General features: G+C 61.5%; 2 protein-coding genes across 11 annotated transcripts; one reads left to right on the forward strand and one right to left on the reverse strand.

Annotated features, from left to right (window-relative positions):
- Nucleotides 1–740: 740 nt before the first annotated feature.
- OGG1 (8-oxoguanine DNA glycosylase) lies at nucleotides 741–10,798 on the forward strand. Of its 8 annotated transcripts, none has more exons than XR_009866747.1 (7): nucleotides 741–883; nucleotides 1,097–1,344; nucleotides 2,156–2,335; nucleotides 3,710–4,060; nucleotides 5,535–5,685; nucleotides 5,801–5,850; nucleotides 10,506–10,530. XR_009866747.1 is itself a non-coding variant. In XM_062200407.1 (7 exons), exons 1-7 carry the CDS (start codon nucleotides 777–779, stop codon nucleotides 6,034–6,036), a joined length of 1,008 nt encoding a protein of 335 aa, XP_062056391.1. In that variant the 5' UTR covers nucleotides 741–776; the 3' UTR covers nucleotides 6,037–6,695. The 8 variants fall into 8 exon arrangements, 5 of the variants coding, with proteins under 5 accessions (XP_062056391.1, XP_062056389.1, XP_062056387.1 ...); XM_062200407.1 differs by lacking the exon at nucleotides 10,506–10,530 and adding an exon at nucleotides 5,947–6,695 and having other exon boundaries at nucleotides 3,710–3,891; XR_009866749.1 differs by lacking the exon at nucleotides 3,710–4,060.
- Nucleotides 6,615–15,775, reverse strand: CAMK1 (calcium/calmodulin dependent protein kinase I). Of its 3 annotated transcripts, none has more exons than XM_062200402.1 (12): nucleotides 15,691–15,775; nucleotides 13,824–13,938; nucleotides 12,114–12,245; nucleotides 11,013–11,087; nucleotides 10,792–10,930; nucleotides 10,249–10,375; nucleotides 10,081–10,156; nucleotides 9,462–9,574; nucleotides 9,031–9,109; nucleotides 8,858–8,945; nucleotides 7,148–7,265; nucleotides 6,615–6,852 (listed from the first exon to the last, which is right to left on the reverse strand). In XM_062200402.1, the coding sequence occupies exons 2-12, from the start codon at nucleotides 13,904–13,906 to the stop codon at nucleotides 6,770–6,772; spliced, it is 1,113 nt and encodes a 370-aa protein (XP_062056386.1). In that variant the 5' UTR covers nucleotides 13,907–13,938; nucleotides 15,691–15,775; the 3' UTR covers nucleotides 6,615–6,769. The 3 variants fall into 3 exon arrangements, with proteins under 3 accessions (XP_062056386.1, XP_062056384.1, XP_062056385.1); XM_062200400.1 differs by lacking the exon at nucleotides 15,691–15,775 and adding an exon at nucleotides 15,572–15,661; XM_062200401.1 differs by lacking the exon at nucleotides 15,691–15,775 and adding an exon at nucleotides 15,556–15,639.
- Nucleotides 15,776–21,211: the final 5,436 nt, after the last annotated feature.

Raw genomic sequence — 21,211 nt, forward strand, 5'->3', positions numbered from 1 at the left:
CGAGGGGCAGCCGGCGGGGTCAGGGCCGCGCTGCGGGTGTCTGCGGGTGTCGCTCTGTGCCCGGCGCCCCCGGGTCCCGCCCCCGGCCGGCGCCGTCCGAGCTGAAGCTGGGGCAGCCGCCCCGGGGCGGGTGGGGCGCCAGGATGACGCCGCGGCCGGGTCGGCTCCGGCCCGGCCCGGCAGGACGCGGGAGCCAGGGCCCCAGGAGCCGCGTGCGGGCCTCCCGGCGGCAGGGGTCGCGGGAGGCGGCCGGGTCTCTGAGGCGGGGGCTCGGGGCGCGCCCGCCGCCGCCACGCCCGACTGGCCATCGGCGCGTCTCACGGTCGCCTCGGATTGGCTGTTTTGGGTCAAATAAGCGGTTCCCGGGCCGCGCTTCCGCCTCTGGGGAAGCCGGAAGGGCGCAGGCGCGCGCTCTCCAACGCCTCAGACGCTCGGAGGGCGGGGAGCGCGCTCGTGGGGGCGGGGCCTGAGCCGGAGGGTGGTGGCGCGCGTCGTGGGGGCGGGGCCTGAGCCGGAGGGCGGCAGTGCGCGCCCGGAGGCCCTAGGGGCGGGGCCTGAGCCGGAGGGCGGGGAGCGCGCGTCGTGGGGCGGGGCCTGAGCCGGAGGGCGGTGGCGCGTCGTGGGGGCGGGGCCTGAGCCGAAGGGCGGCAGTGCGCGCCCGGAGGCCCTGGGGGTGGGGCCTGAGCCGGAGGGCGGGGAGCGCGCGTCGTGGGGCGGGGCCTGAGCCCGAGGGGCGGGGCCTGGTGTGGAGATGGCCGCTCTCTGTGCAGGTTAGCATGCGGCACCTTACTCTAGCCTCCGACCCGGCCCTGTGGGCCTCCATGCCGTGTCCACGCTCTGAGCTGCGCCTGGACCTGGTCCTAGCGTCTGGACAGTCCTTCCGGTGAGTAGCTGCTGCTGGGAGGCCCTCCCCCGGGACCCCCGCCCCCACCCCCGCACAGTGCGGGTGCACGGGCGAGCCTGCGGTGCCGCGAGCCTCAGCAGGAGAGGCCGCACTCTCTGCGGTTAAAATCAGCTTTGAACCTGCAGCGGCGGTAGGATGCGGGGCAGGCGGGGCTCCGAGTGCTAGGGCCGTGCTGTCCTTGGGAGCCCACAGGTGGAGAGAGCAGAGCCCCGCACACTGGAGTGGCGTGCTGGCCGGCCGCGTGTGGACCCTGACGCAGACGGAGGAGCGCCTGTGCTGCACTGTGTACCGAGGGCCCCAGGGCCGGGCGGCCAGGCCCACGCCGCGGGAGCTGGACGCCGTGCGCGCCTACTTCCAGCTGGACGTCAGCCTGGCGCAGCTCTACAGCCGCTGGAGTTCCGTGGACTCCCACTTCCGAGAGGTGGCCCGGAGATTCCAGGGTGGGTACGGGGGCCTGGGCCCTGGGCGCGGGTCTTGTGTACTGACTCGGCTACTGCTTTGGGACTCACTTTGGCAATCTGTAAAATGGAGTTCACGCCTGCATCGGGGGTCCCATGAGCATGTGTGGAGCCGACACTCGTGCAGCCATTGAGAGCGCGCCCAGCACAGCGCATCATTATCCTGCCGACCGTCCCAGGCACGGGCGGATGCTGTCGACCCTGGTGTGGGGCTGTGGGTTACAACATCCCCTGTGAGCACCCGCTGGAGCCCCGGCTGCTCCACTCCCCACCGAGCTCCCAGCTCTCGCGCTTGGGCAACCAGCTGAAGATGCTGCTGCTACTTGGGCCCCTGCCGCCTCCGTGGGAGTCCCGGGTGGAGTTCTTGGCTTTGGCCTGGCCTAGTCCCCATCACTGCAGCCATCTGGGAAGTGAACCAGCAGATGGAAGATCTTTGTCTCTGTCTCTCCCTTGCTCTCTCTGTAACTCTGCCTTTCAAATAAATAGCATAAATCTAAAAAGAAAAATCCTAGTTGTGTGAGCTGGGGCAGGTGACTTCACTCACTCTGTTAATATCCGCAGCGCACCTGCTGTGTGACTGGGGCACAGCAGCGGACACAGCAGGTGCAGATCCCTGCCCCGTGGCGCCTAGGCCGTGGGTAGACCTGGACCGGGAGGTCCGGTGTTACTTTCTCTAACAGTGCTGCTCCTCAGTCTCCTGGGATCCCCCGGGGCCCTGGGGCCTAAGATGTGAGGGTGGGAGGGGCTGCAGCCGGCAGCAGGTAATTCCCTCACACCCTGCCTCTGCTCCCAGGTGTGCGGCTGCTGCGACAGGACCCCGTCGAATGCCTGTTCTCCTTCATCTGCTCCTCCAACAACAACATCACACGCATCGCTGGCATGGTGGAGCGGCTGTGCCAGGCCTTCGGGCCCCGGCTCACCCGGCTTGACGACGTGACCTACCATGGCTTCCCCAGCCTGCAAGCTCTGGCCGGTGAGCAGGTGCTCCCTGCCCCTGGCCCTCCGTCAGTTCCCTCGCCCCCTGGTCATCACCTACCCCAAAGCTGCCCCCATCCAGAACTACCCGGCCTGGCCTGCCCCAGTCACACATACACACATCCCATCCGTACCCATCCCAGAAATGCCGGCGCCTCACTTGTCTGCTGCGGGGTACGGGAGTTTGGGGTTAGGAGTGTGTGCTCTGGAGACAAACTGGGCCTCAGTACAAGCTCTTATTGGGCACAATACTCAGCACCTTTGTGCTTGAGTTGCTTCGTTAATGACATGGGATAACAGTAGCACCGAGACCTATCCGTTGTCATGGGGGCAGAGTAAGGGATCACAGTGCTCCTCGCATGGGAAGCATGCAGAAGGTCCCCCCCCCCCCCAGCCACCGTGAACGCATCCCAGAACACGTGTGTTCCCCACAGCAGCCCGGGGAGGCAGGTGGAGCAGCGGCAGTGTGGCGTCGGTGCTGTACTGGGCTTGAGCCTCAGCTCCCAGCTCAGTGAGACCTCAAAGAATGTGTTCACATCTCAAAGCTTCTCTCATTTATAGAATGGGAACAGCAGTGTCTACCTAAAGGGCTGGGGATGAATGAAGTTGCCGTGGGGTTGCGTGGTGTCACGGCTGAGAACACAGCCCTTGGCGTCCAGACCTGCGGCAGGTCCATCCTTTTTTTTTTTTTTTTTTTTTTTTAAGATTTATTTATTTGAGAGGCAGAGTTACAGAGAGTAGAGGCAGAAGCTGAGAGAGAGAGAGAGAGAGGTCTTCCATCTGCTGGTTCACTCCCCAGGTGGCTGCAATGGCCAGAGTCGTGCCAAGCTGAAGCCAGGAGCCAGGAGCTTCTTCCGGGTCTCCCATGCGGGTGCAGGGGCCTGAGGACTTGGGCCATCTTCCACTGCTTTCCCAGGCCATAGCAGAGAGCTGGGTCAGAAATGGAACAGCCGGGACTTGAACCGGCACCCATATGGGATGCCAGCACTGCAGGTCCTTTCGAGAGGTTCCTTCGCCTCTCTTGAGCCCTTTTCTCCCCCAGCAGGGGCCAGGGACGGAAGCCGGCCCTGCTGTTATTGTGCCGTTGTGCTGTTTTTCAGATCACGGGTGGGAATGCTGTTTGGAAAGGGCGAGGACCTCAGGTGGGGAGCCCCTCCAGGACAGCAGTCCTCAGTCCCCGTCCAGTGCCTGGCAGGGAGGAGGCACTGGGGTCGCCTGGCAGGACCCAAGCTTTAACCCGTGCCTCTGCACCTGCGAGTGTCTACTGTCTCTGAGAGGCAGGGAGGTGGAGGGGAACTTATACAGAGCATCCCTGCGGGGTAGAGGGCACACGCACCAGGCTGAGCCCTGCTCTCCTCCCCACTGCCCGCAGGGCCGGAGGTTGAGGATCGCCTCAGGAAGCTGGGCCTGGGGTACCGGGCCCGCTATGTGAGTGCCAGCGCCCGAGCCATCCTAGAAGAGCTGGGCGGGCTGGCCTGGCTGCAGCGACTGCGGGAGGTCCCCTACGAGGAGGCCCACAAGGCCCTCTGTGCCCTGCCCGGGGTGGGCACCAAGGTGAGGCTCGGGCAGCTGGGAGCTGGGGTACCGGGCCCGCTATGTGAGTGCCAGCGCCCGAGCCATCCTGGAAGAGCTGGGCGGGCTGGCCTGGCTGCAGCGACTGCGGGAGGTCCCCTACGAGGAGGCCCACAAGGCCCTCTGTGCCCTGCCCGGGGTGGGCACCAAGGTGAGGCTCGGGCAGCTGGGAGCTGGGGTACCGGGCCCGCTATGTGAGTGCCAGCACCCGAGCCATCCTGGAAGAGCCGGGCGGGCTGGCCTGGCTGCAGCGACTGCGGGAGGTCCCCTACGAGGAGGCCCACAAGGCCCTCTGTGCCCTGCCCGGGGTGGGCACCAGGGTGAGGCTCAGGCAGCTGGGAGCTGGGGGAGGCTTGGCTTCTGGGGGCAGAACAGGAAGGAGAAAGGATGTAAGCGGATGTTGTATTAGAAAAAAAAAATGCAGAAAAAAGTATAAAGGACCTTGCTTTGAACGGATTTCTAGAAAGTCCACTTGCTCAAGTGCTTCTGCATGCTGCTATACTCGTATATGTGCAGAAATTTCCAGAAGGAATTGCAAGAGAACTAACAGTGTTTGGGAAAATATGCTACTTTTCATTTTTTTTAAAGGTTTATTTATTATTTATTTGAAAGACAAAGTTACAGAGAGGCCGAAGTAGAAAGAGAGAGGTCTTTGATTTGCTTGTTCATTCCCAAGATGGCTGCAATGGCCAGAGCTGAGCTGATCCAAAGCCAGGGGCCGGGAGCTTCTTCCAGGTCTCCCACGTGAGTGCAGGTGCCCAAGGACTTGGGCCATCTTCTACTGCTTTCCCAGGCCACAGCAGAGAGCTGGATCAGAAGTGGAGCAGCCAGGACTCGAACTGGCGCCCGTATGGGATGCTGGCACTGCAGGTGGAGGCTTTACCCGCTATGCCACAGCGCTGGCCCCGCCTTTTTTTTGTTTTTAAGATTTATGTATTTATTTGAAAGACAGAGTTACAGAGAGGCAGAGGCAGGGAGACAAAGAGAAAGAGGTCTTCCAACCGCTGGTTCACTCTCCAAATGGCTGCAATGGCTGGAGCTGGGCTGATCTGATGCCAGGAGTCAGGAGCTTCTTCTGGGTCTCCCATGTGGGAGCAGGGTCCCAAAAACTTGGGCCATCTTCTGCTGCTTTCCCAGGCCATAGCAGAGAGCTGGATCAGGAGTGGAGCAGCCGGGATTTGAACCAGCGCCCACATGGGATGCCAGCACTACAGGCAGTGGCTTTACCCGCTACACCACAGCACTGGCCCTGGTTGCTCCAGTTCTGATCCAGCTCTCTGCTGTGGCCTGAGAAAGCAGTAGAAGATGGCCCAAGAATTTGGGCCCCTACACCCATGTGGGAGGCACAGAAGAAGCTCCTGGCTGCTGGCTTTGGATCAGCGCAGCTCTGGCCGTTGCAGCCAATTGGGGAGTGAACCAGCGGATGGAAGACCCCCCTCTCTCTCTCTGTAACTCTGCCTTTCAAATAAATAAATAATTCTTAAAAAAAAAAAAGTCTGCATAGCTTGTATGTCAGAAGTTGTTTTTTTAAAAAAATAGAGAATGCTACTGGTTGAGCAGAGCGGGGGGCGTGCAGTCGGCCGGGCCCTGCCACTGCTCCCCAGCAGCGCACCCTGTCCTTCCAGGTAGCCGACTGCATCTGCCTGATGGCCCTGGACAAGCCGCAGGCGGTGCCCGTGGACGTCCACGTGTGGCAAATCGCCCGGCGTGACTACCGCTGGCAGCCCACCGCGTCCCAGGCCAGGGGCCCCAGCCCCCAGGCCAACAGGGAGCTGGGTGAGCAGAGGGAGCGGCGTGTGGGGCTGGCCCGGGCGACCACCTTCCCCTTCCCCCTCAAACCCGCTCTCTGCCATGGGGGAAGGAGGCGCTCACTGATTCTGTTGTCATTCAGGGGACTTTTTCCGGAGCCTGTGGGGACCTTATGCAGGCTGGGCCCAGGCGGTGAGTGAGCGACGGTTCCTTCTCCTCCCGCTCCCCACACTGTCACCCGCCCCGCCCCTCAGCCCTGACCCCAGCGCACGCTCCTCCTCCCCTCAGGTACTGTTCAGTGCTGACCTGCGCCAGCCCCACCGTGCCCGCGAGCCGCCACCTAAGCGCAGAAAGGACGGCGAAGGGCCCCAAGACTAGGTGGGGGCCCAGACGCAGGGATCCCTCCCTGCGGCTCTGTGCTCCCCACGCCCTCAGGCCTGCAACTACCTCAGGGCCAGGAGCTCCCAGACCAGCATTCAGCCTGTACAGCCAGGTCACATGGAGCCCCCAGACCGGCAGTCAGCCTGTACAGCCAGGTCACATGGAGCCCCCAGACCGGCAGTCAGCCTGTACAGCCAGGTCACATGGAGCCCCCAGACCGGCAGTCAGCCGGCACGGCCAGGTTGCACAGAGCCCCCAGACCGGCAGTCAGCTGGCACGGCCAGGTCGCACGGAGCCCCCAGACCGGCAGTCAGCCGGCCCGGCCAGGTTGCACAGAGCCCCCAGACCGGCAGTCAGCCGGCACGGCCAGGTCGCACGGAGCCCCCAGACCGGCAGTCAGCTGGCATGGCCAGGTTGCACGGAACCCCCAGACTGGCAGTCAGCTGGCATGGCCAGCACGGAGCCCCCAGACCGGAAGTCAGCCGGCACGGCCAGGTTGCATGGAACCCCCAGACTGGCAGTCAGCCGGCACGGCCAGGCCGCCCCAGTGCCACGTGTAGAGACAGAGCTGGCTGTGGTTTTATCTTCTTCCCTTTATTACAAGAAGGAACAATAAAATAGAAACATTTGTATGGAAAACAGAGGATGGCAGCGACAGGGGTGAGGGGGTGGGGCAGGTAGCTCCCCCATGCAGGCTGCCACCACCCCTCCCGGGCAGGCGTTCCGGGCCCTAGAGTTGCGGGGGCAGTGCGGGGGACAGTTCCGGGCCCGGCTCCATGCAGCAGTCGCGACAGCAGCAGCCAGCCACTGGGCCTGTGTGGGGACAGGATGGAGCTGGCTGAGGGGTATGCCCCCCCCCAGCCCGGGCCGCCCGCGCCCTGCCCCAGAGCCCCGTCCTCACCCCCCGCGGCCGGTGTCAGCATCTCCCCGAGGCTGGCCGTCTGTCCCTGCCCCAGAGCCCCGTCCTCACCCCCCGCGGCCGGTGTCAGCAGCTCCCCGAGGCTGGCCGTCTGTCCCTGCCCCAGAGCCCCGTCCTCACCCCCCGCGGCCGGTGTCAGCAGCTCCCCGAGGCTGGCCGTCTGTCCCTGCCCCAGAGCCCCGTCCTCACCCCCCGTGGCCGGTGTCAGCAGCTCCCCGTGGCTGGCCGTCTGTCCCTGCCCCTCCTGGCTGGTGCCCAGCTGCAGCTTCCGCATGTGCCGCACCACGGCCGTGGCGTTGAAGGCTTGCTGTGGGGAGAGAGGCGAGAGGGAGGCGCGCGGCACTCTGGCTGCCGTCGAGTGTGGCTGCCAGCTCCTGCAGGCTTTGTTCGGTTCTGCCCGTCACGTGGCGTATTTACCCTCACGGCTACCAGTGCCCTCTCCTGCGAGGTGCACATACGTAAACGGGCCCCTGGGATGAGTCCGCATGCGTACGTGAGGGCAGGCCCTGCGTGGCACCGTGTCAGGCTCCGTCTGAGCACTGCCTCTGGCCACACAGGCGTTCTCACAAGAACTCTGCAGAAAGGATTAGTGGGATTTCCAGAGGAAACCGAGGGGCAGGCAGGTCACGTAGCTCGCTCTGTGTGTGTGTGTGTGTGTGTTCATGTGATGTGGGTGTATTGTGTGTTGGAAGTGTGTATGTGTGTATGTTGGGGTGGTTGTGTGCATATATTGGGTGTGTGTGTGTCTGTGTTGGGTGTGCGTGTGTGCGTGTGTTGGGTGTGTGTGTTGTGCATGTGTTGGGTGTGTGTGTGCGTGTGTGTTGGGTGCGTGTGTGTTGGTGTGTGTGTTGGTGTGTGTGTTGGTGTGTATGTGTATATTGGGGGTGCGTGTGTGTGTGTGTTGGGTGTGCATGTGTGTATTGGGTGTGCATGTGTGTGTGTGTTGGGTGTGCATCACTGCCTGCTCAGCACGCCCACGTTACTACCCCACAGCCATGGTGTGTAGGGTGTGCATGTGTGTATATTGGGGTGTGTGTGTGTGTATTGGTGTGTGTGTGTTGGGTGTGCATGTGTGTGTTGGGGTGTGCGTGCATCACTGCCTGCTCAGCACGCCCACGTTACTACCCCACAGCCATGGTGTATTGGGTGTGCATGTGTGTATATTGGGGTGTGTGTGTTGGGGGTGTGTGTGTGTGTGTTGGGTGTGCATGTGTGTGTATTGGTGTGTGTTGGCTGTGCATGTGTGTATATTGGGGTGTGTGTGTGTGTGTGTTGGTGTGTATGTGTGTGTGTTGGGTGTGCTCAGCACACCCACGTTACTATCCCACAGCCATGTTCCTGCCCCAGGCATCCTCTCAGTGGCGGTCCCACCGTCCACTCTGTCCCCAGCAGCACCCTGGGATGTCTCTCCCGCAGTGTCCAGCTGGTCATCACGTTGTGTCACCTCCACCTCCCCAGTGCCTGCGGGGCCAGCTGCTGGCCTCTGCTGCTGTGGCTGCACCTCTGCCCCGGCCTCCTGCTGGGCCTCCCAGGCCTCCCCCATCTGCCCTCTACATCTGAGACCCTTAAATCCCTGCCTCCCGGCATCCAGTCCTCTTGACCCCTCTGTTCCACTGGCTGAGCCCTGCACCTCCCCAAACGGCCCCCTCTGCCCTAGCACCCCGTGGCTCTGACACTGTGCCCTTGGCCCGGCTGCTGGCCGACCCCTGAGGGTCTCCGGCAGAGCTGTGGCTCTGGAATGGAGTCGGTGTCGGAGTGCTTGTTGGGGGAACGAAGGGCCCTTCAGCAGGCGTCTCAGAACTTCCTGTGTGCTCGCTCACGGCTGCCAGGTGCTGTGCAAGCTGAGCCTGGGTGGGGTGGGGAGGCGTCTGAGGCCCAGGAGGAGGGGCTGGGGCTCACCTTCCACTTGCTCTTGGCGAAGTTCTTCTTGATCTGCTCACTCACTGACTGGTGGATGTTCTTATCTAGAGCTGTGTCGCCCGCAATCCTAGGGCAGGAGAGTGGAAGGGCCGTCTGGGAGAGTGGAGACGGGCCTGGGGGCCCCCCAGCCTGGGGCCTGTGGGGGTGCTCACCACGGGTGCTGCAAGGCCTGCTCACAGGTGAACCGCTTCTCTGGATCCTTCTCCATCAAGTGCCGGATGAAGTCTTTGGCTGAACCCCCAGGACAGAAACAAAAGAGCGTGGCAGTGGCTGCCGAGCGGCCCAAGGTCACACCTGCTCCTGGGGCAGAGAGCTCAGGCCTGTCGCTGCGGTGTCTCAGTGATGAGGGCTTGCAGACTTACTGGGGCACACAGCATTCCCGGAGTGGGGAATGCGTGTCGGGGTGCCTTAGGCATTGGGAAGGCAGTCGGAGGGAGGTGTCTCAGAAATACTATGTTTGAAGACTAAGTGCCCAGGGCTTTCTCAGACTGGGGCCAAGCAGAGGGAGGCACCAGGCTGGGTGGCTGGGTGCTCAGTGTGGGGTAGAACCGGCCGGAGGCGCTGCAGGCGGGGCCCAGAATACCAGAGTCAGAGATGTCGTCCCAGTAAGGAGAGTCAAACTCGTACTCGGCCTTCAAAATCTGCTCAAAGAGTTTGGCATCGTTCTCGTCATAGAAGGGGGGGTAGCCGCAGAGCCTGGGCAGGGAGAAACGCACCCTCATTTCCACTTCCGGTGCACGTGGGCTCCGGGGCAGTCCCAGGGGCCAGCTGGGACCCACAGGACGGAGGCCGCCCTTCGCAAAGGCTGCCCCTCTCTGCCTGCCTGGCTCCTGTCCAGCTGCGCTGGCCTTGCTGTCGCTGGGGCTGCTCATCCTGCCCCCCTCAAGCCCCTCCCACCCTCGCCTGCCCCGCCTCCTGGCCTGCTCCCCGCTCCTGCTGGGTTTCTCTCAGCATTTTCCGACCTGATCCTCCTTGTCTGACAGATTGCATTAACTTCACTGTCTCCCTGAGGACAGGCCCTGAGTCTGGTGGGGTCTCGGCTATAGCCCAGTGCTTGGCAATGCCTGCAACATAGTATCTTTGGAACAAAGTCCTATTGGTCATGAGCCGGCAGGTTTCCTAGGGGTGGGAGCAGGGGACAGCAGAGGGAGGAAGACGGGAGGGCAGGGAGAGGACGAGTCCGGAGCCCAGCCCCCACTTACAGGATGTAGGCAATGACCCCAATGGACCAGCAGTCCACGGCCTTGCTGTAGGGCTTCTGAGCTAGGACCTCGGGGGCTGCGGAGGGAACGGGGCGACGGTGAGGCCTCTGCCCACAGCCCTCGGCCGCTGCCTCACTTCCCACCGCCCCAGCCCAGGGCCCTCCGCACCCACGTATCCAGGGGTCCCGCAGGCCGTGGACAGCACACTGCCCGGGTCCTCCATCTTGGAGAGGCCGAAGTCGGAGATCATGATCTTGGAGTCCTCGTCCAGGCTGTAGTACAGCAGGTTCTCTGGCTTGGGGGGCAGAAGGGTGGAGAGCAGGGGGGCTCAGAGCTACTTAGAAGGTGCTACAGTCTGCCTCCCCCAGGGCCCGCCTCCCCCCCCCCAAAAAAAAAAAAAAAAAGCTCCGTCTTTGCCATCTCAGCTGCAGGCATAACAAGAAACCCAAGGAAGCCAGAGTTCAGCAAAGGACCAGGACCATGGCAGTGTCGGACGGGACATTTCTGAAGCCTCCAGGTGTGTTTTGCAAATCCCTAAAGGAGTCCTTTTTGAGCACCTACTGTGTGCCAGGCCCTGGGTTAGTGTTTACCGATTTCCTCCTGACCACATCCCTGCTGGCCCATTTCACAGATGAGGAAAACTGATGCCTCGAAGAGCAAAGCGACTTGCCCCAAAACCCAGTTAGGGTCCGGCGGTGAGGGCTGCCCCACCTTGAGGTCCCGGTGTACGATGCCCAGGTCGTGCAGGTATCTGACTGCATCCAGCACCTGGAAGATGAGGCGGCTGGCGTCCCGCTCCGTGTAGAAGCCTTTCTCCACGATGCGGTCAAACAGCTCCCCGCCCGACACCCTGCAGTGCCGACAGGGCAGTCTGGCCAAGTTGGTGGGCTGGGAGGGGGGAGGGGGAGGGGGGCCGGGGCGGGGCCACTCACAGCTGCATGACGAGGTAGAGGTGGCCCCCGCTCTCGTAGATGTCATCCAGGGCTACAATGTTGGGGTGCTTGATCCTGAAAGGAGAAATAAGGTGGCTTCCCATGGCCTGCACATCTGCTCGGGCCAAAGGCCACGTGTGGGCCCCAAAGGAAGAAGTTGCTTCCCCAGGATGCCTTCTAACCTCTGAGTGGGCACGGCCAAGGGTGGACACTGGCCTCTGGCTGCAAGTCCTGCCTCCACCACCTCCCTGTGCGTGCCCACCTCGCCTGGTGGCACCCGCCCTCAGGGACTTCCCAGTGCTTTCTGGGCTCCTGTGTTTGTCAGCTTGCACACTGGCGGAGCTCCACCACTCGCCCACGAGGGCTTGAATGGGGTCTCTGCTTCCTCATCCATACAACTACACCAGTGACAGCACCCCTGCCGTGGGTTGGGGTGAAGGCCCCGTGAGAGGTAGGCGAGGGGATCGCCACGCTGCCTGCCACATACTCAGAGCACTCAATAAATGATCCAGCCGTGGTGACAGGCCTGGAGGAGGACCGGCTCTGCCACAGACCTGCTGTGTGGCTTTCAGAAAACCTTTGGCCTCTCTGGGCCTCGTTCCCTCCATGCTCACCCTGACAGCAGAAATGAGCATCTCTTTGTTGCCCAGGGTGGTAGGGAAGCTCAGGGGGAGAGACTGCAAGCCAGCAGCCCCTGACATTTCCCAGAGAGAGTGAGAAATTTCCCATCTGCACAGTGGGTGCTGGGTTTGGGCAGGCGCTCAGCAGTCAGGTATTTTAACTTGCTCAATGGCTTCCATGTGTGTGCAGGTGTCAGGGGATTGAGGTAAGGCCACGGGTAGCAGCCGCTCAGATATGAGGGTTCCGGCCGTGTGCAGGGAAGGGCCACGGCAAGGCACTGGCATTAGAGTGACAACCGTCACATTTGCTGCCGGGTGCTCAAGATAAGAGAGCCCCCCACACCCCGGCCAGCTGGAGGTTATTACTCCCGTTTCCTGAATGAGCGGTGGGGGGCACCAGGTGCCTGGGAGCTGTCCAGAGCAGGGGAAGGGCGGCGTGGGCGGGGTCAGCCGGGGCAGGCACCGGCTCGGGCGCACGTACTTGTGCAGGACTGCGATCTCATTCTCCATGCTGCCCTCCTTGCCCTCCAGAGCCTTCTTGGCGATGCACTTGATGGCCACCAGCTTCTGCGTCCTCTTATCCTCGGCCAGGATGACCTCCGAGAAGGCTCCCCTGCCGGGAGAGAGGAGTTGCCAGGTGAGGAACTGGGTCCCAGCTTCCCTCCACCGCCTAGGAGTTCGGGGGCCACCTCCAGAGCAAGGAGGCGGGATAGGCCTCCCGCAATCCAGCTCCAGGCGTGGTCACACCCAGGTGTATCCCCTAGTCACAGTAACTGACCAGATGATGCAAACCAAGTAACTAGCTCACTGGGGATGAGGTGCTTTTTCCTGCTGGGCCGTTAAGGCGTAAGCCTGGAGCTCATCTTTGCCACCCCCTGGGGAAAGCCTGCTGGAGAATGAAGGCGAGGCAAAGAAAATCAGGCCCGGGAAGTGGCCAGAGGCAGTTGCTGTTAATATCGTGGGCCCCTAGATCCAGCCATGCCTGACGTCGACCCCTGAGGGTTTGGGGTATGTGCACGGTGGATGTCTCCTCCTGCTGAAGCCAGCTGGAGTCATGGCTCATTTAACTCCCTCCAGAATCTTCAGGAGCCACTGGCATCACCTGGGGGCTTTCTAGACCCACAGACCCTCAAGCCTCACCTACATCACTCAGAATCTGCATCTCAGCAAATCCTCAGGGGACCTGTGTGCTCCCTCCTGGGGTTAAGTAGCAGAAGTGTGGACACCCTTAGGAGCAAAGTCACTTACACTCAAGTTCACTGATGAAGGAGGCTTTCCTGCACTTGTTCCACATCTCCTTGATTTCCCCGGGAGAACAGGAAAAGCATCTCTCGTGATGAGAGGCCATCGGGTAATCAGTGACTCTGATAACCTGCCCGGTCCAGTTTGCCCCCCCCACACTGCAGCCAGGATGACTCCTGAACTGCGGACTGGCCGGAGGTCCGGATCGCCTGCGCATGGCCATGGGATACCATCCAGCTCTCACCTGCTCCTCCTCTTCTTCCTCTGGTCCCCTGACCGCTTTCCACACCTACCATGCGTGCCTCTGGGCCTTTGCTTATGCTATCTATTGCTTCTGCCTGAAGTGCCCTTCCTCCTCCCTGACACGTGGGTGCCTACCCATCTTTCCGTCTGCAGCCCCAGTGGCCCCTGCTCCAAGGAGTCTTCCCCTGGAGGAAGCCGCAGCCCTCTCTAGTTTCCCCCGGAGCCCAGCACAGAGCCTCTTCTCATTTCCTGTGGGGCTGGGTCTGACTCCCTGTCGCATCTGGGATCAACTCGAGGGGCAGAGACCAGGTTATTACTGAGTTCTTTCTGGATTCCCCACACCAGCAGCAGAGCCAGCCCCAGCCTCAGCCCCACGTCCAGGCCGGGACCCCCAGCTCTTAGCAGGAAGCTGGCTGTACTGCCTGCTTCCTTCTCCCAACTTCCTCCTGCTCAGCAGGGAATCCATCGCTGTGGCAAGGGCAGCTCCGGCCCCACCCACTGGCAGCCAGGAGGGAAAAGCTGTGGCCAGTCTGGGGCCCAGCGAGGTCACTGACCACAGTCCCTGGGCTGGAGGCAACAGGAAGTGTTGACCAAGTGCCCAGAGGAAGCCCCACCCTGGACTCAGCCTCCCCCAGGTACCCAGGCCCAGGAGTGAGGATGCTCCCAGCTCCGAGACAGTCGCTCCCCTTCCTGCCCCCAGACTCACGTGCCCAGAACATCGCGGAAGTCGTAAATGTCCCTAATGTCCTCCGCCTGCTTCCAGCTGGAGCCGTCCACTGCCCCCGGCATGGCCCACTGCCCCCCGGCCACAGCCAGGGCTCCTGGGAAAGAGAATGGGGGAGGGGGTCAGAGGGGCCCAGCCTGCAGTCTGGGAACCTTTTGCCCACACAGTTCAGCCATTCAACCTGCGTTTATTGACTCCTTGATCCATTCACTTGACAAAACCATTCAATGTTCGCTCACTTCCGATTGGCTCATTCAGCAACATCCATTCAGTACATCCTCAGGCCTAGAGAAACGTCTCTCATGGTGGCAGCAAAACGCTCCCACAGACTCCTGCAGCCCCTTGTTCAGGTATTCAAGCTCAGGTCCCAGTCTCTCAGTGCCCGCTGCAAAGCCAGTACCTAAAACCTCAGAGCAGCTGACACAAGTTCAGTGCCTGGAGGACGCCCCTGTCTGCAGAGCCAGCAACAGCCTGGCCCCACCCTGGGAACTGCTGGGGTGTCTCCTCTCCCTCCTCCTCCTCCTCCCTACCCTGGCCTCCTGAAAATCAGGTTTCTGGCAGCCTAGGCTTCCAGCAATATCTCAGCCACGTTTTTAAATAGCTCCTGCTGCCCTGTTACCACGGCAACAACAGCCACAGCTGGAGCTCCCCAGGCCTCTGCTGCCCACTCCACATCTGGGTCCCAGCAGCCTGAGAAACCTGCCCCCTCCTGGCTCGCTCTGTCCAGCCCAGACCCAGCCTCGTCTACCGTCTACCGAGCCCAGCTCACCGGGCAGCAGAGGGCGGGAGCCTTCATCAGAGGGGAATGAATGGGGAGACCGTGCTGAGAAATGGGCTGAGTTCAGAGTTGCCCAGATGACACCCAGGAGGGGAGCGGGGGAGGGGCTCCAGCTAAACATGTTGGGGGCTCAGTTGGTGGAGGGGATTGAGCCATGGGGTGCATTGGGAGAACAGGGTCTCCGGCCCACACAGGAAGAAGCCAACACAGGGCTGGTGTGAGCTGTAGCCTCAGGGCGGGCACTTTCCTTGTCCTCTCCCCAACCAGGGGAGTGACATGGGGCCACCCGGCCTGCTTCCCCTGGCGGGAGACTCCTGCCTGGGATGGGACCTTGCTCCCAGGGGCACCTGGTCACCCATCCCAGGGCCAGAAACTTCCAGGAAAGACATCTGGATGGTAGCTCTGGGGGCAGAGCCAGCCCGGGGGACCCTCCCAGCTCTCGGGCATCCCTGCACCAGACACCCCCAAATGGCAAGGCCTGCCGTTCCCGGGATCCAGCACGCTTTGTACCTGCAGCCGCACAGGGTCATCTACACACACACCCTCCCCAGGCACCCTTCCAGCTGGACACCTGCCTGTCCAGCCACACTGCCCTCTCACAGACCCCACAGCAGCCGGCACTCCCCCACACACCCCAGGCATCCCATATTCACTCCTGCTCTACACCCTGTGCCCGCTGCCCTGGCTCCCAGAAGCTCTGGCTCTCCGGTCGCACGGCACTCCGGCTGCCCTCGTCCCGGACTCACTGTCCTCGGGGCCAGACCCCAGCACACGCAGCGGCCGGGCCGCTTGCCCGCGACGGCAACCCCACCCATTGGGAACCCTTGCAGTCCGCGCGCTGCAGCCTCAGGCTCGCTCCGCTGGCCCCCATCCTCCCTCCAGACGACCGCGCCCTCCCGCCCTCGGCCCGGCCGCCGCCGTTCCCGCGGGTGCGACCTGGTCTGCTTGGCACCTGCGGAGGCTGGGGCGGAGGTGAGGACGGAGGCCCAGCGCTGTCCACCGGCGGCCAGCTCGCTGGCTCCGGGCCGCGGGTCCCCAGCGCAGTGGCAGGCACGGGCGGCCCCGCGGTACCTGCGGCTGCCCCGCCGCGGGGCTGGCTGCGAGGCCCGAGGTGCTGGAGCGAGCTCCGGCCGCCGTTCGCTGCCGCCGCCCGCTCTCTCCTGGGGCTCGGAGCGCGGCCGGTTCCCTGCGCCCGCCCGCGGCTCTGATGTCAACGGAGGAGGAGCCTGCAGCCCAGGGACGCGCGCCTGGCGCCGGGGAGGGGCGCGGCTGCGGGACCCCAAGCTAAAGGCTCCCCGCCCCTCGGCTCCGGTGGGACCCCATTTCCCAAAGCGGACGACCGAGGCCCAGGGGCAGGGAAGCCTCAAACTGGGGCGGTGGGCAGCGGCAAGGCCGGAGCGGACCGTCGTGTGGCCCCGTAGACTTTCCTGCAGACCGCTCTGGGACCTCCCCTAGGGCAGCTTCCCGCCACCCTCCGTGCCCCAAGGAAAGGCTGGGGGGCGAATGGGGGCCGGTAGGGAAGGGGCAGGGCGGCCCAGGCGGCTGGTGCCCGGAGAGACTGGGAGGGGCATTCAATCTGGGACCCGAAGGAGGAGGCCAGCGGGGATGGAAGTGCCACGTGACTGGGCAGGCGCTGGGGACTGGCTGGGGGCCAGGTTGGGGAGGAGAGGGACTGAAGTTGGCTCCGTGGCCGCGGGCAAGGAGCCATGGACCTGGCCCAAGACCAAGCAAGCCAGGCCATCCTGGGGGACAAACTCAGGGCCCTGAGGGAAAGTGACTGGGTGCCCTGGGGCCAGTGCTGAGGGCATCGCTCGGACCGGCCCACCTCCACCAACGGCTCCTTCTCCTGTCAGATGTGCTTACTCCTGGCTAGTGTCCCTACCCCCGCCCCATGTTATGCCCATTTTACAGATGAGAGATCGAGGGGGCTGAGGCTCAAAGAGAGGCTTTGGAGCCCCACTGGTCTGTGTCCTCCTTCCCCCTCCGAGCCCCTTTCTTCTGGAATATGGGAATACTGATGACTGACTTGGAATTCTCGTGACAGTTCTGTGAGACGATGGCTGTGGCCTGCCCGGAAGACTGTAGATCAAATCCGGAGAACTGGGCTCGGGCAAGTGCTGCTCACAAGTCCAGCGTTAGCCAGGGACAGGGGACTAAGTGGTCACTACCCCCTCCCAGACCTCAGCCTCCCGGCCCAGGGAGCCCTCCTGTTCCCGACCCGCTGAGCTGCGGCTGCCACACCACCAGTTCCTGTCAGTGAGGGCCCTCCTTGCTGTCTTGGGGGCTTGTGCAATATTCTTCCTGCTTTGGAACACTTCTCCTTCTCCCTCTCCCTCTCCCTCCTTCCTCTCTCTCCCCCTCTCCCTCTCTCCCTCCCCAAACACATTCTCTGTCCTTTCTTGTTTAAATATTGCTACTAAACAAATGCTACATGGTCATTGCAAGACAACGACAGAAAAGACCAGAAATGCACACGAAGCCGCTGGTGCAGCTCTTCCGCTTGCTCACAAGTATCCAATCCCCCACCTAGAGCAGCGTCACCGCACAGGAATCTCGGCTCCGGGAGGCTGGCACGGGGCAGAGGAAAACACTGGGCTTGGGTCTCAGAGGCGGGACTGGAGATGCCGCTCTCAGCGGCTTTCTCTCCCTTCCCTCCTCTCTCCTTGTCTCGGTTCCTCTTTGTCTGATGGCCTCTTTTCCTCTGCCTGGCAGGCATCCTGAGGGGAGGGAGCCCCAGCTGTCCAGCGAACCCCTGCAGGAGGAGAGCTACAGCCAGTTTCCTATGTCCACAGACAGAGGGACACGCCACGCCCGTGACCTGCTGCATTACTGGACCCCTTGCTGGGAGGGCCCAGGGAGGCCCAAAGGCAGTACCAGGTAACCTGTGGTGACACTTGGTACACACTGTCCAGAACTTTGAAGCCTGTGTGTGTGTGTGCACTCACATGGGCACACTTCCTCCTGCAGCCCTCACTCCAAGGGAACATATTTCCAGGGAAAACTAAACAAAGCATGGGTGAGGGGTGGGGGTGGGGGTGGGAGTGGCATTTAGCCTAGCAGCTGTGACACCGGTGAAGAAGCTGGTGCCCCATTACCGGAGCGCCCGGGCCAAGTTCAGGGCCCAGCTTTGCCTCCTGACTTTGCCACGGACCCTGGGGGTCAGCAGGGATGGTGCCAATGACGGGGAGTGAACCAGCCGATGACGGCTCTCTCAGCCTGCATCCCTCTGTCTCTCCGTCTTTGAAATACACATAATGAAACTCCAGACAAATCCAGCAGATTCTGTTCATTTAAAACGTTTTTGGAAAGGTGACTTTAAATGTGATGCCACCACATCTTTCCTCACCCTCTGCACAGTCGGTGCTAACACGAACGGAAGTTTGGGAGTTGGAATCACCTGGGAGGTGTTTCTTCATCTGGAACTTGCCACGACCACAGCCCTGGTCGTGCCTGCTTTGCAGGGTTATTTTGAGGCTGAGACAGCTCTCACACCCCCCGGCTGGCTGCCCTGTGGCTGCTGGGACCCCCCCCCCCCCCCCCACCCCGCACTCACCTGGTGCAGTGCGACACCGGCTGCCCCAGGACAGCTGCTTTGCAAATGGTTCCTTCCCTCTTCCTGTCCCACAGGTTCTGGGCGAGCTCCTGACTGAGGGGGGTCCCTGCGGCCCTCTAGCTGCCTACCCCTACTTCCTCCCTTTGTTGGGAGGGAGCAGGAGCCTCAAGGTCCCTGGGTGTTTGCTGGCCCCCACCAACTGCTCACAGCTCTCACGGGCACTTTCAGGGGCCAGTGATTCTCCTGCGTAGCCACCGACCCTCACCCCACATGCCCACAGAGCTGGCAGGCCAGGGGAAAGCGGCCCCCTAGCACAGTCTGAAGCGCCCTTCCGCTTCTCACTTCTTGTGCGCAGTGTCCTTATCTATAAACAAGGAGAACAGTGGTCTGTGCTCTGCCACGTGGGCCTTGGGAGGCCCAGAGGAGGAAGCCCGTGCCCTCCCCACGCGCCCCGTGCTCATCAGAGGTGCGATGAGAAATCTCCCGCCGCGGAGTGTTTTCCACTACGAGCCCGTCGCCCCGTCGTCCACACAACACAGGCAAGCTGGCCGCTGTGCTCTCTTCTGACACCGCAGCCGTTGCAGGTCTTTCTGGTAGCCCAGGAAGCGGCCCAGAGTTGCTCCTAAAGAAGAATAATGTTCCAACCCAGCAGATGGAAGACCTCTCTCTCTCTCTCTCTCTCTCTCTCTGCCTCTCTGTAACTCTGCCTTGCAAATAAATAAATACTTCTTAAAAAAAATATTCCAATACAGGTTCCCACCCTGGCTCCCTTATGGAGTGTAAAAACCGCAGGGAACCTCACCTCACCCGCTGATCTGTGACCGCACACCCCAGTCTGGAATCCGGTACATAAGTTGTTCTAATGCACTCTTTTCAAAGATTCATTTGTTTATGTAAAAGACAGAGTGGGGGGGGGGGAGGGCGGGAGAGAGAGACAGGAAAGTCTTCCTTCCTCTGGTTCACTCCCCAGATGGCTGCAACAGCCAGGGCTGGGCCAGGCCAAAGCCAGGAGCCAGGAGCTTCCTCCGGGTCTCCCACGTGGGTGGCAGTGATGAAATACTGGAGCCATCACCTGCTGCCTTTGAGGTGCATTAGTGGGAAGCTGATGGGAGGCAGAGCAGCTGGGACGCAAACCAGCACTCACCTGGGAGGCTGGCATCCCAAGCAACAGCCTAACCTGCTGTTACGGCATCCTGGGTGGCAGGGGACCAAGCGCCGGAGCATTTCTTCTGCTTTCCCAGGGACCTCGGCAGGGAGCTGGGTTGGAAGCTCAGCAGACAGGACTGGGAGCAGCGCTCTGAAGTGTGATGCTGGCAACTTAGCCTGCTGTGCCACAGTGCAGGTCCCCTTCTTCACTTCTTGGCCTCGGGGTTCTCGGTGGGCTCATGTTGCACACCTACCTCTTCTCCCGACAGCACACTCAGAAGAGAAAGGAAGGAAGCAAGTCGTTTGAAGAGGGTTGGTGTGCCAGGAGCCCACCATACCAGCTAGGACAGAAGCCCCAAAGAACTGGCCCCAGGGCATATGGTGGAGTCCTCTAAGATAAAGGGGGCATAATCTGCCTAGCTCCGCCCCAAAATGCAAATAACATACCTGGGAAAACCTCTTGGATCATAGAAAACTCACCCTAAGTAAGGAGATACTGCAGTTTTAAGCATGTTTCTTGGATTAGAGTCCTCCTTGCAGTGTGATCCTCTGGTTGTCTGCCTGCTACTCTCTTGCAAGCAGCTAGGAAAAGTCACCCTAACTAAGAAGGGGTCAGCATTACAGGTCTGCCCCTCAGGCTTCCTACAATTAAAAACAATTATTAGGTGTGTTAGGTGTGTCTTAGCCAGGTATAGAGGTGTACTGTAGGAGTTTTCTATGGCAGCTCCTAGGTAAGAACATCTTGGCTTTTGTTTTTTCTTTGCTTGGGTTTTTGTGTTGTTTTTGGTGATCGGTTTAAAAGCACTTGTCCAGTGTAGAGAGTAGCCCCCTGGGAATGTGTGACCAGGGCAGTGGGGGTTGTAGTTTTTGGAAGAGCAGGTGTGTTGCTTGTGTCTTATGAGAGCTGACATGTGAGAGGAACTGAGCGTTTCTCCCTAAGTAGTGAAGAGAGCTATACCGCAGTTTCTGATTCCGTGTGACTGGGGCCTGAGGATCTGCGTTTTTGTCCAGGTTCCTGCTCATGCTGCAGCCCAGGGACCTGGGGAACAGCTCCCGGCCTGGGCTGTTGGCCTACTTTCCAGCTTGCTCCCCGCCACGCGCCCAGCGCTCTCACCTCGCTAAGCAGGCCAGCTGTTCACACCTCCTTGTCTGGAATCTTCTGCCCAGCAGCTTCCGTCCCCTTCCCTCCCTGGAGCCTTTCCCAGCCCTGCAAGCTGTGTTAAGTCATTGTCTGGCCCAGGTCCTGACCACGGAGGCAAACACAGAGGGAGAAGCCAGTGCAGTGTCTGTCTGCCGAGGAGTTACTGCACGAGCCCCTGTGTGCTTCGTGCTCGTGGGGTCCGGAGCCCCAGGCCAGGAAAGAACTCTGTCCCCTGATTATGTTCCAGCCAGCAAACCCTTCTCGCCTGAGCACCTGGGCCCCTGAGTGCTCCGAGCCCACGGGGCGGGGGACCCGCTGTGGGTCAGGGCTTACCCCCTCCACCCCCACTCACGTGGTGCTTCTGCAAGTCTCTTCCTTGTCAGGCATTCGGGCCTCTGCAGAAGCAGGCGTGCTTTTTGATTTGTTCTTTCATTTAAAAAACAAACACACTTACTCCCACATGCTCCCATCTGCTGGTTCTCTCCCCAAATGCCCTCTAGGGCTGAGGCTGGGCCAGGCTGCAGCCAGGAGCTGGGAGCCAAGAATTCGACCCCGGTCTCCATGGAGGTAACAGGAACCTCATTACTTGAGCCTCCATTGCTGCCTCCCCTGGGTCTGTAGTAGCAGGAAGCTGAAGTCAGAGACTGCTATAGCACCCAGGCCATGTGTCTGACCATTCGGGTAAATACCCACCCTTGGGAAAACCATCTTACCCACCGAGGATGACTCCGAAGGTTAAAGGCTTTTCCCCA

The sequence above is a fragment of the Lepus europaeus genome, chromosome 9 (assembly GCF_033115175.1).
Source record: "Lepus europaeus isolate LE1 chromosome 9, mLepTim1.pri, whole genome shotgun sequence".
Taxonomy (NCBI): domain Eukaryota; kingdom Metazoa; phylum Chordata; class Mammalia; order Lagomorpha; family Leporidae; genus Lepus; species Lepus europaeus.